We start from the raw sequence: 15044 nt of genomic DNA, 5'->3' as shown, positions 1-15044 counted from the left end.
ACGACGCACACGACACAAGGACGCCCATGTTATGCGAAAGGACCACCACGAAGAACAGTCTCGAACAGCCGATCCACCGCTTGCCACTAATTGAGCTCTGGAGCTCCAAAATTAAGCATTAACCGACAACGTTCAAGGTAGAAGGTGAACAAACAGTGCAGCACAACCATCTCGAGCACGCATTCGAACCGCGCTCGGCGGATGGCCAAGAGAGCAAAGGTTTCCCGGACTTTTTTGGGCTGTTCTTCATACAAACACACCTGTCACAGTGACATAAGCGATCGCAAATGACTTTGATCAATGTTATCGCGAGCATTCGGTGTCATTTACCAGCGTAAGTGTAAGCATTACATCTCGATTTCTTATCGGTCGGATGGTTGCGATGGTTTTGCGAGGTAATGTAGTGACGGAAGATTCCTCTTATGCTTGTGTGCGCTTTATCGGAGGTTGCATTCCTCGCAATAGACGTATTTAACGTTTGCATATTTTGAGGCAAGCTCTGAGTTGACAGTTTAAAATGTAAGATGATAGACAGTGGAGAAGTGATAGGACAGGTGGATTGTTTCCGCTATCGAACCGGGTAGATCTGTGAAATGAAAGATCGCACTGGTTATGTGAGGCGAATGTAGGTTAGATAGAGGGTATAGGATGTTTTAAAGAGTTTTTATGCACATCGTTTACTGTTATCTGCATTCAATTTCACTGGTTCAAGCTACAATATCTAAACATTTTCAAAAATCCATAGTCAATACAAAAACATTATATAAAGATTTTTGACAAAATAATATAAAAAATAAACATGATTTTTTTTTCATAAAAAAGTAATATAAATAATCCAATAGCAAATAAAAAAAGTAAAATAACAAATACAAACAAATAAGACAGTAAGAAAATATATAAAACAACAAAACAAAAAAACGACACAACAGAAACATTAAAACACAGTAGTTAAAAGTCAATCACAATAAACACCAATCAACAAAACAGTAAAACAACTAAAAAACAACTAAAAAACAACAACAACAACAATAAGTACAAAAAATATTATTCAATGCAATACAATAGCCAAGAAAAAGAGTAAAATAACAAATACAAACAAATAAGACAATATGAAAATCTATAAAACAATAAAACAAAAAACGATACAACAAAAAGAATAAAACAAAATAGTTAAAAATCAATCACAATGACAATCAATCAACAAAACAGTAAAACAACTAAAAAACAACTAAGAACAACAATAAAAAAATCGAAAAAAGGACACAACATATTATTCAATGCTAAGTTTTGCTTTCCGTATAAACACATTTGAAAATAAACTCATTTTCACGTACAATTATGAATTTAAAACAGCTAATTACTAAAATTTCAAAACAACTAACAAAAAACTTATGTTTGATTATCTGGCCAAAAACCAAACAACTTGCACAATTGTAGATGCAAATAAAATGCATCTCTTACTGGTATTGTGCAATCTGTAATAGTGTTACGTTTGCCACACTTCTGCTTCTCCTTAACGACTTTGCAATCATCGAATGAGATTGATTGCTGCTAATTGAGTCCGCAACGAGGGAAGCACACCAGGTGTGAAAGTAACACCCGGTGCCCCATTCAAATCACTGGTAAAGTGTAAATAAATGACACCGACACCGATCAAATCCCTTGCACCCATGGGTGGGAAAAGCCAATGATTCTCCTGCGATGAGTAACTATTCTCCGGTGCGGAAATTAAGTTCGTTTCTAACTGTTTCCAGTGGTAATAAAATAATCCACCCATCCTCCCGCCGGAACTGATGATGCATCGTACATTGTTGTGAAGGAAGTGTGCCCGCTCGCTCGCAAACCTTACTCACCCTTTAACCCTCCCGGTGCTGTCGCTGTGTGTGATGGATTGACGCAAAACGGAGTGTGTACGATCATCGGATATTTTTAATTTGGTTCAAGTGCCACGCGCCTTGCCTGCGGGTGTCTCTTTCAACCAATTGCCCTCGCCCGGGGAGACGTCATCGAAACGTTCGACCTTCGGTTTGGTAAGGTAAAATCACGAACCATGAATTTTCCACCCAAAAACCATCCGCCCAGGTGGGCACACACCACTCGGGCAGGCTTCGATGCATCTTGTTGACAATATACACCTGTTGAGGGGAGGGGGGAAGGCTGTAGCGCTGGCTGGTTGGTGAGGGAGGCCCCAGTGCTTAACCGGAACTGCTACGTTTGTGAATGAACTAGTAGTGCAAATGTTTGCTCCGGTGGTGATTGTGCGTGTCCGGTGTGTTTGATGCTGATTGATGCGAGAAGGTGAGGAGTCGTTGGTCGTTTAGCTGCAAACGGGGTGGTTGCTGTATTATTGCATTGGCTAGGGTAAGACGTCAAAGCCGGTTTGTTAGCTTAAGAGACGAGATCATGGAAATATTTAGGGTATGATAGAGTGCGGAATCGACAGCCTTTGGAAGAGTGAATCATTCACGATGACACCACCACACAAAGAAGGGTAAAACAATTTAGTAAAAAAGCTCAAAAATAGCAAATGACCAAAAATAGAACATTGAGAAGGATGTTCCTTCTTAATTGGGGCAGCTATTTGACAGCGAAAGGTGTCACAATTCACACGAATCGCCATTGAATCTTACCAAGTTTGAAGTGTACCGGCAATGAGCAGGTAATGAAGTATTAACGGCCTAAGTAGTGTCCTCAAAGACACAGGGACACACTCTTGAAAGAGAATTTCAAAGAAACTCCTCATTGGAGTAAATTTTCAAAACATTTCGTATAAATTAAGCCCACATCGATAGACTTAAGACAGTAGACGGCAGTTTAACCATGGACACGGAACACTACAAACCGGAGGACGATTACGGCGAGCTCGTGCAGCGCAGCACCTACTGGGTACGGGCACTGGCCACAACGATGGGCATATGGCCCGGCCAGTACGTTTCGATGCGCAGCCACTGGTACCGAAGGCTGTACTACTTTATGCTGCTGATGCATTGGCTCAACACCTTCCTGCAGACGGAGTTTTTCTTCCGAAATCTGGGCAATCTTGGTTTGGTCGTGCAGGTGAGAAAAAGGAAAATGATTTAATTTTCCAAAAAAAAAAACAAGATTCCTTCTCATTCCGCGATTGTAGGGACTTTGCAGCTTCGTTAGCATCACCACCACCGGCATTAAGGTGATGCGCATCCACGCGTACGAGGCCGAGATAGTGCAGCTATGGCAAACGTTGCAAGATGCGACCTTCATCAAGAAGATAAGATTTTTGCGCAAAAGTAAAAGTAGTGCGGATGTGCTCCATTGCGGGGGTTTGAAATGATTCACGTGTCATTTGTGTGTGTGTTTGTTTGCAGCTGACCGAGGAACTATCTTCCAACGCATCCACAAGCTGCTGGCGCGGCAGTGCAAAGAGGTGCAGCTTAATCTGCGCTTCTACACGCTGGTCGTTGGGCTGGTGGCGTCTAACTATTCCATCATACCTGCCTGCAGCAATTTGTACAATCAGTTCCAGGGCAATGCATTCAACCGAAGCTTTGGTGAGTGTTTCGTGATAAAATGTGTTCCGGGTATGGTTCCTGCATTAAACTTATTTTCTTTGCAGTGTACAACACATACTATCCCTTTCTGGAGCCAATCAAACGACGCAGCCCACTGTTTGAGCTACTGTTCTGCTCGGAATCACTGTCCGGCTACACCACCTGGGCCGGGGTGGTGGCGTTCGACGGTCTATACGTCGCGATGGTACTGTACGCCGCTTCGCTGATGCGCCTGCTGAGAGATTTGCTGCACGAAACGGCGAACCCTGGGTTAACGGACGCGGAGCGTGCCTTCTTTCAGCGAGAATGCATCCTACACCACATCCGCACGATACAGTTAAGTAGGCTGTGTGGTTGTGGAGAGCTTCCAGCACCCATCGCTAGATGGCGCGCTTACGATTTGTTTTTTTACTCCCCAATTTTCGGCAGATTGATTGAGAAGATAAATGAAATCTTTTCGCCGGTGCTGCTGGTGCAACTGTTTACCAGCACCTCGATTATCTGTGTCATTGCATTTGCCGCCAGTATGCACGCTGTGAGTAGGCTGTGAGGGGATGAATCAGTGCGTCCCCCCCCCCTTGCGCGAGATGATTATTGTTTTCGTTCTGTTGAATTCCTTTCTACCACCATTCGTTCGCAAACGCTGCCCGGAAGGATGAGGGCGATTCGCAAACGATGCTGATGGTGCTCTACCTGATAGCGGCTATCTACCAGCTGTTCCAGTTCTGCTGGTACGGCCAGCGGCTCCAGAACGAGGTAAGGGCATTTCTCACGATCGGCTCGGAAATCAGGTCAATGTTTGGACAGAATGGGAACAGCATGCTCCAATTGTTGAATCCTGCCTTCGAAACCTTCCCCCACCACTACTACACGGTTTGTTGTTTGATTTATTCCCACCGACCAGGGTACCGAGCTGCCCCGCTCGGTGTACGACGCACAGTGGGAGCTTTGTGCGCAGCGGTTCAAGAGCACGCAGCACGTCCTGCTGCTGTACAGCCAGCGGCAGATCGAGATGCGCGCGTGGAGCTTTTCCGCCATGTCGCTGGAAACGTTTTCCACCGTAAGTGCTATTCTGGAGGTGACACACCTCCATCGCGGAGTCCGTTCCGGAGCTCACCTTACTGCTCTGCTTATCGCCGATTTCAAACAGATAATCCGAAGTGCTGCATCCTACTTTACCGTACTGCAGACGCTGGCCGAGGAATAGACCGAAGCGATGAGCCGTCGCATTGCGCTAGGCGAGCCCCTTGGAACGTAGTTGTTTTCTCTCTCTCTTTCTTTGGCACGAAAACACACACTCACACGCACACAGGGTGCAGATATTGGCCGTGTTCGAGCGGTCCAGACCCACAGTACAAAGTACAGCATGGACGGCGGGTGGCGAAACCACACGGCTGGCCCGTAAAGCGCGATAAGCCCCGTGCGGGAGTCGACGCTGATCAACATCACGCGCTACGGTAGCAGAGGTCGCTCGCATTGTGTTTTCGGGTGCGGGATATTTGGGCGAAGGCTGGCCCTTATCACTGGCAAACTCATCCAAACATATGGTGCACATACACGCACATACAACACGGATACACTCGACGGGTGAGAGTCAATTAGTCAGTTCCGATTTCTGTGCACAATGGGAAAGCACCAAAACGGTGCTTTGAATGGTTGATAAGGCGTGCGCGGTTTATGCAGGATCAATCCCGGTTCCCGGGATAGGTCACGATGCCAATCCAAGGGGGGGGGGGGGGGGGTTAAAAGGGGCAGCGGGATGAGAGGTACACTTATTTGCCGGTCACTTTAATTAACAATTGCACTAAGCCGGAGATCTTACGCGCTCGGTCCCATTTGGCCTGCTGTTGATCGAGCCCGTGCGAAAGCTATCTCTCTGCAGCAGTGGTCTGTGGATACCGAGGGGCCAGAGTGATTGGTTTTTTTTTGCTGTCGTTGACGCACAGTATCGATGACGCACGTTGGGCACCATTCGTTGCGGGTAGTGGCGCTGGCTCGCGCAGTAGAAACATCTTATTACAAGATCGATGCTCAATTAAATGATCGTACATTGCTTTTTTAATAGCCACGTGTAGGTGCGTGTGTTTGGTGCACTAGAAAGTTTTAATAAAATGGTCCCCCTGGTGCAGGTGTGTGTTTTGCTTCCGCTGGCAATGGTAGTTAAATAGATCATTAATGTATGCTTCGAGTGGGGTCTTTTCTGTGTGTTTTTCCACTCGGTATGTGAAGCGTAGGGCGGATCCTGTGGTACTGTCATCAACTTGCACGACCTAAAAACATGTCCGTCATAGGTTCAAGCCCTGTATGGACCTTGGGCCCCATACGGGGTAGGACTGACTATCCCTGCTATGAGGTAAAACAATAAGCTGCTGATAGTCAATGGATTTGAGTGGTGTACTGGCAGACCTTGACCGACAACGGTTGTTGTACCAAAGAATGACGTAGGCATATTTTCCATGCATACAGATGTATTGTTATTGTTTCGTACAATCACTCTAATTGCTCTAGCCCTAAAAAGTACCAGTGAAATTGCATTTACAAACGCGCTCTGGTTGCGACTCGCATCATGTCTGGGCCTCAAGCTGACAAACTCCTCTAACATAAAGCAATTGAACCTGACCATCAGACAATCCGATTCAACCAAGACTGCTTTTTTGCGTTATCAAGCGTCCAAGTTTATTTGGGTTATAAATTACAATTTTGATGATTAATTACAAATCCGGTGCTTTATCTGGGCGGTGATTTCAGGGTTCACATCGGAATGAAAGGTGAAGCGGAACCACTTTTCGCAGCTTTGATGGCGCTATTAGCTCGGTTCAGTAGCCATGCGGTGGGAACAAAATGATTATGTTTTTAATACACGTTCAATGGTTTTATATTTGAGTGGCTAGTTCGGTTTAGAAAATAAAAAATAAAAATGTTCTACGGTATTGCTGTTAGTCGTACCAGACTCTTTTTTAAATCATTTGTCTTAGTCCAGTCCAAATATGTAGCTAAAGATTATTTTACTACTTGGCACAACGTCCTACGTGGACATGGCGCCCTGTATACAGGCTTTCGAGAGTTATTCAGTAACCATGCAAACTGATAGTCGGTGCTTGCAACGGGGATACGGTCCATATAAGACTTGAACCCATGCCGGGCATGTTATTAAGTCGTGCGAGTTGACGACTGTACCACGAGATCGCTTAAGCCAAAGATTAATCTGAGTAATGATGCAAAACTGTGAAATTTGTTATTAGAAAAGGCCATTAGAACTTAAATTCTGCAATTCGATCTGTAATTTATTTAAAAAAAAACGATTTGCGGTTATGCACAAACACGTGCACTGTTCTACGCTCGTAGCACAGTCCTAAACTGTTCTACAAACAATTTCTCGGAAAACAATCCCACCTCACCTATAAGCACCGCGGTTGTCGATTTCGATTTTGACAGCTCGATTTGTTTACATCGTGCCGAACCGGCGTAAACAATACGAGTTTCGCTCCTTCCTGTATTAAAATTTGATTATTTTAAGATGAAATTAGTAAGTATCATTGCTTTAAAGCAGATTTTAAGCAATTGCGATGGTGGTGAGTGATGTTTATGTGTTTACCTTGCAGTACGCGTTGAGCGGTGATCCGGCCAAACCATGCTACGTGCTCAGCTACAAGGGCTTGATGATAATGCTGGACTGCGGTTTGTCGATCAGCTCGGTGCTGAATTTTCTACCCCTGCCGTTGGTGCAAAGCCCAAAGTTTCAGTGTTTGCCAAACTGGAACTGTCGCGATTCCGACATACAGCTGGAAGATGGGGTAAGCTTGAAGGAGAAACCCCCTTCGATCCGATTTGTTTACATTTTGCTTCTCTTCAATCCCTCCGTAGGAGATAAAAGAATGCTGCGGCTGTGCGTTCGTCAATTCGGCGCCGGAGTTTGTGCCACCGCTCGAGAAGCTGATCGATTTCTCCGAGATCGATGTGATACTGATCTCGAACTACACGAACATGCTCGCCCTGCCGTACATCACCGAGGGGACGGGGTTCTGCGGCGAGGTGTACGCCACGGAACCGACGCTACAGATCGGTCGCTTTTTCCTCGAGGAGCTGGTGGAGTACATCGAAGCCTCGCCGAAGGAAAGCACCGCCCGGATGTGGAAGGAGATCCAGCACCAGCTACCGATGCCGCTGAACGATGTGTTTAAGCCGAAAAATTGGCGCCACCTGTTCAGCATGGACGCGGTCAACAAGAGTTTGGCACGCGTCCGGATGACCGGGTACGACCAGAAGCTGGACATATTCGGCGCACTGCAGGTAACACCGATCAGTTCGGGCTTCTGTCTCGGCTCGAGCAACTGGACGATTGTTTCGGGACAGGAGAAGATTTCCTACATCAGCGGCTCCTCCACGCTGACCACCCACCCGCGACCGATCAATCAGACGGCGTTGAAGTATTCGGATGTGGTGATTATGACGGGATTGACACAGGCACCGCACGTTAACCCCGACGCAATGCTGGGCGAGCTGTGCATGAACGTGATGATGACGCTGCGGAACGGCGGCTCGGTGCTGATACCGTGCTACCCGTCCGGCGTCGTGTACGATCTGTTCGAATGCCTCTCGGTCAGCCTGGACAACCAGGGCTTTACCCAGATACCGATGTTTTTCATCTCACCGGTGGCGGACAGCTCGCTCGCGTACTCCAACATCCTGGCCGAGTGGCTGTCCACCTCCAAGCAGAACAAGGTGTACATACCGGACGAACCGTTTCCGCACGCGAGCCTCGTAAAGAACGCCAAGCTGAAGCACTTCAAGCACATCGACTCGGAGGGCTTCAGCACCGAGTTCCGGCAGCCGTGCGTGGTGTTCTGTGGCCATCCGAGCCTGCGGTTCGGCGACGCCGTACACTTTGTCGAGCTGTGGGGCAGCAACCCGCTGCACACCATCATCTTTACCGAGCCGGACTTTCCGCACATGCAGGCGCTGGCCCCGTACCAGCCGCTCGCCATCAAGACGGTGTACTGTCCGATCGAAACGTCGCTCAACTTCCAGCAGGCCAACAAGCTGATCAAGGAGCTGAAACCGGGCGTGCTGGTAATACCGGAGAACTACACCCAGCCGCCGGCCATTGCACCGCAAAAGCTGGACCTCGTCATCGATCCGATACCGGACAAAATGATTATAAAGTTTAAGCGCGGTGAGGTGATCAAGCTGCCGCTGAAGAGGAAGCGCGGCCGCGTCTACCTCAACCCGAAAATGGCGAAAACGATCTGCCCGCAGGAGGTGCAGCCGGGCGTTACAGTGTCGACCGTGACCGGGGTGCTGCAGGTGAAGGACAACATTCACGATCTGCTGCCGCTCGAGCCGACCAAGGAGGAGCTGGCGGACGAGCACAAATCGAAACCGGCCGGTCCGCCGCAACCGTACAGCCAGCTGCGCACCGTCCGGTACGAGTGGGGCACGCTGGACATTAATCTGCTGCTGAAAAAGCTGGCCCAGGACGGGTTTACGGATCTGAAGGTGGAGCAGGGCAGTGCGGACGAGGTGACGCTGCTGCTGCCGTCCGAGGATACGGTGATAAAGGTGAGCGAAAAGAGCACGGACATTGTCTGCGGGGGCAAGCAGTCGCTCCGGTTAAAGTTGCGCGATCTGCTGCTGCAATGTGTGCAAAGCTTTTGAAAGGGAAACAAAGTCGAGGTGTGTAAGTAGCTGGTAAACTTTTTAGTGTAATGGTAATTTTAATATACTTCTGATGAAGCTGACACGAAGCTGACGAAAACGGGTTGAAAGCATGGTTAGTTAAAGAAAGAAATTTATTCATTATTATTTTTAACATTACTATTGTATCATTTTAGAAAAGGGTTGCACAATTTCACTCGAATTTTGCAGTAAAGTGTCACACTTCAGTACCTTGGCAGCATATCCTCCCAGCTGTAGACGTACAGCTCGATTCTCACACAAAACAACCGCTTCTGGCCACTCTCCGCTACCAAATCGATGCGCCAAAGTTTACTAACATTCGGTGAAAAGTACCTAAAAATGTGGATATTTCTTTAGAAATGAAGTACATGCAATAACATTGCTACCTATCCTTACCGGAACGGTTTGTAATCCACCAGTGCGTCATTGATCCTATACACACCCTTAGTCAGGGGACAACGTAGCGGCGGTACACTGTGTCCCAACACTTCCCCCAGCGAACTGGGGCGCTTTTCGGCTAGAAACTGACAAACATCCCCAATGGCCACCGGTCGATCGATGAACGGACGGCACTGGGTCGCATTTTGGCAGATCTCGATCGAAACGGTCCCCGTCGTAGCGTCCGTAATATTGCGCCGCACTCGCAGCACACCACTGATCACGTAGTGCGTGTTGTTCTGTTGCGCGATTCGCATGTCGGACAGGAAAATGGGTAGATCATGCTGCCAACGACACTGGCCGACACGGTCGAGAAACAGCGAGTGCTTCAGATCGGGCTCCAGACCGGATTTGATGCCGTTGTAGAAGTATGGCTCACCCGGTCGTATGCCGCTCAGTGCTACCACCAGCGCGAACAGTAGCGAAGTGCGCAGGCGTAACATAATCACGGTAATGAGCCGCACATAAAAGCGATATGTTGCTTTTTGTATAGCTCAATTTCGGCGCTCGTTAGTGTGATCAAAATCAAGATAGTCCGGTTAATAAGGCAGGGCAGGTTAATAGAGTACTTTACAGAACAAGGCCACCGATCACCGATTTGTTGGCTCCATTCGTGTCACCGTCAGCGTCATGGTTAGACGCACCTGTTTAGTGGTCCTGCTGTTTGCTACCACCATCTTTACCCCCCTCGATGGAGCGCAGGACATTTTCTCCATACTGAAACCGGTGGGCAGTCCGGTTGGCTCGGTCGGGCGCAAGAAGCTTTTCGTGACGCGCGTCGGCCAGTGCGCGGGCAAGAAAAACCTGCCCGTGTACGTACCGGATATGCGTATTGCGGCGCACAATCGCACCAGCTACGTGGTCAGCGGAGAGGTATACTTTCGCGAGAACATACCCAGCTATCGGCTCTCGGTGGCGATCAAGCAGTGTGACGACATGCGGGCAACGGTCAACTGTCGCCCGTTTCTGAGCAACATCGTCAATACGGACGGGTGCGCACTGCTGCAAGCATCGGGCACGATGTACGGCGAGTATTTGCAAAACTTTCGGCCCCCGTTGAAATGTCCGTTCTGGAACGGGACGTACGTGATGGGGCCAACGCTGGTGGACGATGGTTTGGTGAAGTGAGTGAAGCCTGAAGGCTGGTAATGAGGGATTTTGGGTTTTACCAAAGGAATGTAACTTTACCTTTCGCAGATATTTGCCCGGTTCGGGCAGCACCTATTGGGAGGTACGCATGACGGGTCGCATACGGGAGCGTTTGATGTACTGCGTGGTGATGCAGCTGAATGTGCGGCCGAAGAAGTCTTCCAGCAATCGTAACTAATTATCACAGTACGGGAATGGCATTGTTGAATCTGAAATGTATTGGAAAAACAAAACGTGGAAATAAAGTTTTAAATTATTGGAAAAGCGGATTTTATGCATCACGCCTCAAAGTATGCAATATGCATGTAAAAATCGCCGCAATAAAACTATAAGGTCCACTCGGACCACTGATGGAAAGGACTACAACGATACAGACCCTCGCAATGTGATTTGGGCCACTAAACTGGACTACACTCGGACCACTTCGGATGGATGGATTTAACGAAATGCCTGGATTCCAAACGATACAGACCCCCGCAATGCAATTTGGCATATTGAACTGGAATAGACAACCTCGAAACCCGAATGATGTAGACCTTCGCCACGCTTATAGGACCAAAAATCATGGACTGGATTGATCAAAACCAAACCGTCCGAGTACACCCGGGATAAGGTGCCCTTCCATGGCTCAGAGAAGGAAATGTCTCCCTGCCAATATGGATTGTAGCGCCATGAACTACCTTTGTATTTTCTACTCTTAAGCAATACGGCGTTTTTGGACCGTTACTCCTGAATAAAAAAAAATAAAAAAACAAAAAAAAAACACTATAAGGTCGTTTCTATCTACAGATGTGAGCACAGAGTAAGAGTGAATGAGTTGGTTCGTGCAAGTGAGTTGATTCGTTCAAGTTACTATTTAGATTCCACTCAACATGCAATATTTTAAAATTTCAGAAATAATCATCGCAACATTTTAAGCATCTATAATGAATATTTTTGTGAAGAAAAATAATTTGTTGAACAATATCGTATAGAAACAAATGGCATTTTAGCTTCATACAGTCCAGCGGCCCCCCAAAAATGGGACACTTTTTCTAATTACATTACACCAGATTTGTGCAAACTTTAATGCTTTTTGGGCCAGTTCTTTAAATTGCGTATGTGAATACCATCTTCACTTTTCGATTAGATTACGCTTCGATTTTACTGTTGTAAAAAATCAGTCGGAAATCTAAAAACTCGAAATTGGTGCCCTAAACTTAGATTAACTAAAGCATACACGATGTACTAAGGCACCATTGACTGATACTAATGACTAACAACTATAATTATACAATTTCAGCACCACTTTGGTCAATATTGAGAAGCTTTGGTTTAATTCTGGAATGAAGACAGTCCGAGTTTTAGTGGATCTCAAAAGCTTCAAACCCTTTTTACATGTATGCATGATTTTCAGAGATTATTAAAGTATTAACTGGAGCTTGTTTACCTCTCAGATAGCGGTCATCTACTGTATCAAGGCCAATGTTTTTACAGAATCATATCGTCGTATCTCATCATATCAAAGAGTGTCTTGAACGACGTGTGAAGAAAGTTGTCCAATAAGTGGTCCAAGGTTTCCGACTTTAGGAAGCCGCCACTTTAAACAAAATCGATAGTTTCTGGAATCGACTTATACATACAATACATTTTTTTGTAGTCTGCATTACGTAGAGTAAAATAAGGCTAGCACAACCACCAAGTGTTTGCACGATAATTTTGAAATTATCATACCATATAGATTGGGTTTTTTTTTCAATTCAGAGTATTATGATTAACTGTTTACGCCTATCAATAACACCATTTCAATATATTGATGGGTCATTTACATTTGGCCGCCTACAAGATCCTGTCTCAGATCCTGTTCTGCAGACTTGCGCCCCTTGCTACAAATTTTGTCGGCAGCTGGGTTTGTTGGAGGCAAAACCACCACCGAAAAAATTTTTCACTCTGCGGTAGATCCTCTAGAAGTGCTGAGAGCGCCAGATCCCAACGCACCACCTGTTCATCGACTTCAAGGCGGCCTACGACACCATAGACCGGAAGGAGCTCATTTCTCGTGGGAAATCCTGATGTAAATTTTGCGCTGGAACGCTTCAATTGCATCATTATGGAAATTATCGAAACCTGCTGCCCTCTTAGACGACCACGAACTAATCCCCCCTGGGGTAATGCACGCTTGCGCCGCCTGAAAAGAATTAAATCTTCGTGCTACCAGTCCTTCAGCAGAAATAAAACGCAACGCTTGAGGTTGAGATTCATCGCAGCCCACAACGCATACCGACTCTTTTCACTTTTTTTTTCATTCGCAGACAATCGAGAGAATTTTCCGACCCACACTGCCTTTTAATGTTGTACAAGTCTCTTGTTCGCCCACTGCTTGAGTCTTGTTCTGTAGTATGGTCTCCTTCATCCAGCTTTTGGTGACGAAGGCTAGCAGGATGGCTGGGGCATGTTATGAGAATGCCGGACTCATGCCCCACCAAGAAGGCGTTCGACAGCGATCCCCAGTTCGGCATAAGGCGCTGGGGAGCACAGCGAGCTCGATGGCTGTACCAGGTGAAGCGAAACCTGACAGAGATCGGGTGTTTACATGGATGGGAGGTTGGAGCCAGAGACCGAACATCCTGGAGAATGATTGTTGACCGGGCCATGTCACACCGACGTGCTCTATCGTGAGCAGGCCAACAAGAAAGCGAGAGAGAGAGGGTAATTTACACTTAAGCTAAAATATTCCTGAAAAAGACTGGGAAATTAAACAAAAACCATCTTCTGATAAATGCTTGGTGCTTATTCTGTACCACCGGAAAGCCTTCTACGATTGTAGAATCTGAAAATTGGTTAAACATTTCTTGAAAGATGAACTGTTCTGGATGCGCCTTCTCCTCGATAAAAGCGATTATGCACCTTGTTTCGTGAGATCGTTTAAACGCAGTAACCATTGCTGTCCTTACTGTTGTTACTCTGCTAGCAAACTATTTGCTTATTTCACCAGCTACATTTGGAAAAAAGCAACTCCAAATTCTAAATGGAAGAAACTGCAGTTTGGGTAAGTTTCGATAAGCGCCTCTCATCGAACAAAATTAACAACCATTGGCGTGGCTTTGCTTACAGAACCACCTAGCCGAAATGTTCGACATGACCGTGCTCACCGAGTGGCTCCAGTCCGTCGATATGCTGTCGATGGTTTTTTTCGCCTGTGGCGTGGCGCTGTTCTACTTCGTAATGAGCATGGCACTCCGCATCATGTCCCTGCTGTTTTGGCCAACGGTCGTCATCATCGGTTTGCTGGTAGGTGCGTCCTTTTGCCGTAGCGATGTGATCAGTGTTTTACTCACCCAAGCCCAACAACGCAAACGTTGGTTTTGTTTACAGTTTTTTCGAAATGATTCGTTCGCCGCCCTGGTTTCGGAGACGGTCAAGCGCGTCTCGGAAACGGCCCTGAGAGAAATTCTTCCCGCACAGTGAAATTTGGCGTTTTTTTAGCAATGAAATAAAATTTTATTACACATCACAATTTTGAACAACCGTGCGAAAGGGAAGAGGGGATTTTGCTGCTCATTTCAGAACGTTTGGTACGACCGCATCACAACCGGCAAGGTAGTTGACTATGACGTACATTTGGGCGGCACACCACAGAAACGCATACTGAAAGCCGGCCATAATTAGCAGCAACAGTTCGATCAGAGGCTGTAAGAGTTAGTGGTAGGTAAAAGGCACACGGCATTAATTGCGCTGTACAGTTGGCAGGTTCGATATAGCGCCTTACCTCCGAAAGCAGCAAAGTGCAGACGATGATTTTTTCCGCACAGTACAGCAAAAAGCCCGCACTGGACACTAGCAGAAACAGGGTAAGGGCGGCCGAAAATTCCACCAAACGGACCGCTACCGGCATTTTGTCGGTAGAAGGAACAACGAAACCACGCAGCGTTTGAACTCGTTTTGCCGTTGACGACGAGCGTTGCTGTGGCTACTACGTTCTGTGTTACGCTGTGCGTTGTTTGAACAGCCGCACTTTTATCGTAGGATCGCTCTGAGGTCCTTTTCGATAACCGTTTTCTTGCATCAATTCTCTAAGAATTTAAATGGAATCGAGCAAAAAGCACTTTCTTCAAATGTCCCAAAATCGAGCAGCTTATCGAGCAGCGCTCGGGGCAGCAACAAGTTTAATCGTCCGTGCCTTCGCTTCTCCGCGATCCCTGCCGTCCTGCAGCCTGGTTGGCACCGTTCGGCATCCCTACTAACCCGAATTCGACCCTGCGCAAGCCCTGCGTT

General features: G+C 46.9%; 4 protein-coding genes across 4 annotated transcripts; 3 read left to right on the top strand and 1 right to left on the bottom strand.

Annotated features, from left to right (window-relative positions):
- The first annotated feature begins 2694 nt into the window (after positions 1 to 2694).
- On the top strand, positions 2695 to 5256 carry LOC120953652 (odorant receptor 63a-like). The gene is made up of 8 exons (XM_040373787.2): positions 2695 to 3057; positions 3128 to 3266; positions 3345 to 3527; positions 3593 to 3863; positions 3957 to 4062; positions 4182 to 4283; positions 4432 to 4587; positions 4678 to 5256. Exons 1-8 carry the CDS (start codon positions 2821 to 2823, stop codon positions 4732 to 4734), a joined length of 1251 nt encoding a protein of 416 aa, XP_040229721.2. The 5' UTR covers positions 2695 to 2820; the 3' UTR covers positions 4735 to 5256.
- A 1545-nt stretch (positions 5257 to 6801) lies between these two features.
- On the top strand, positions 6802 to 9271 carry LOC120951758 (integrator complex subunit 9). Its single transcript, XM_040370644.2, has 3 exons — positions 6802 to 7053; positions 7130 to 7321; positions 7392 to 9271. The coding sequence occupies exons 1-3, from the start codon at positions 7045 to 7047 to the stop codon at positions 9180 to 9182; spliced, it is 1992 nt and encodes a 663-aa protein (XP_040226578.1). The 5' UTR covers positions 6802 to 7044; the 3' UTR covers positions 9183 to 9271.
- Positions 9272 to 9358: 87 nt separating this feature from the next.
- Positions 9359 to 10092, bottom strand: LOC120951761 (uncharacterized). Its single transcript, XM_040370646.2, has one exon. It carries the CDS (start codon positions 10082 to 10084, stop codon positions 9596 to 9598), a length of 489 nt encoding a protein of 162 aa, XP_040226580.1. The 5' UTR covers positions 10085 to 10092; the 3' UTR covers positions 9359 to 9595.
- Positions 10093 to 10271: 179 nt separating this feature from the next.
- Positions 10272 to 11020, top strand: LOC120951759 (uncharacterized). The gene is made up of 2 exons (XM_040370645.2): positions 10272 to 10765; positions 10839 to 11020. The coding sequence occupies exons 1-2, from the start codon at positions 10272 to 10274 to the stop codon at positions 10966 to 10968; spliced, it is 624 nt and encodes a 207-aa protein (XP_040226579.1). The 3' UTR covers positions 10969 to 11020.
- The last annotated feature ends 4024 nt before the right edge of the window (positions 11021 to 15044 follow it).

This window comes from Anopheles coluzzii, chromosome 2, assembly GCF_943734685.1.
Source record: "Anopheles coluzzii chromosome 2, AcolN3, whole genome shotgun sequence".
NCBI classification, from domain to species: Eukaryota; Metazoa; Arthropoda; class Insecta; order Diptera; family Culicidae; genus Anopheles; species Anopheles coluzzii.
The sequence above is the reverse complement of the archived record's forward strand: the minus strand, read 5'-3'. Positions and strand labels throughout refer to the sequence as shown.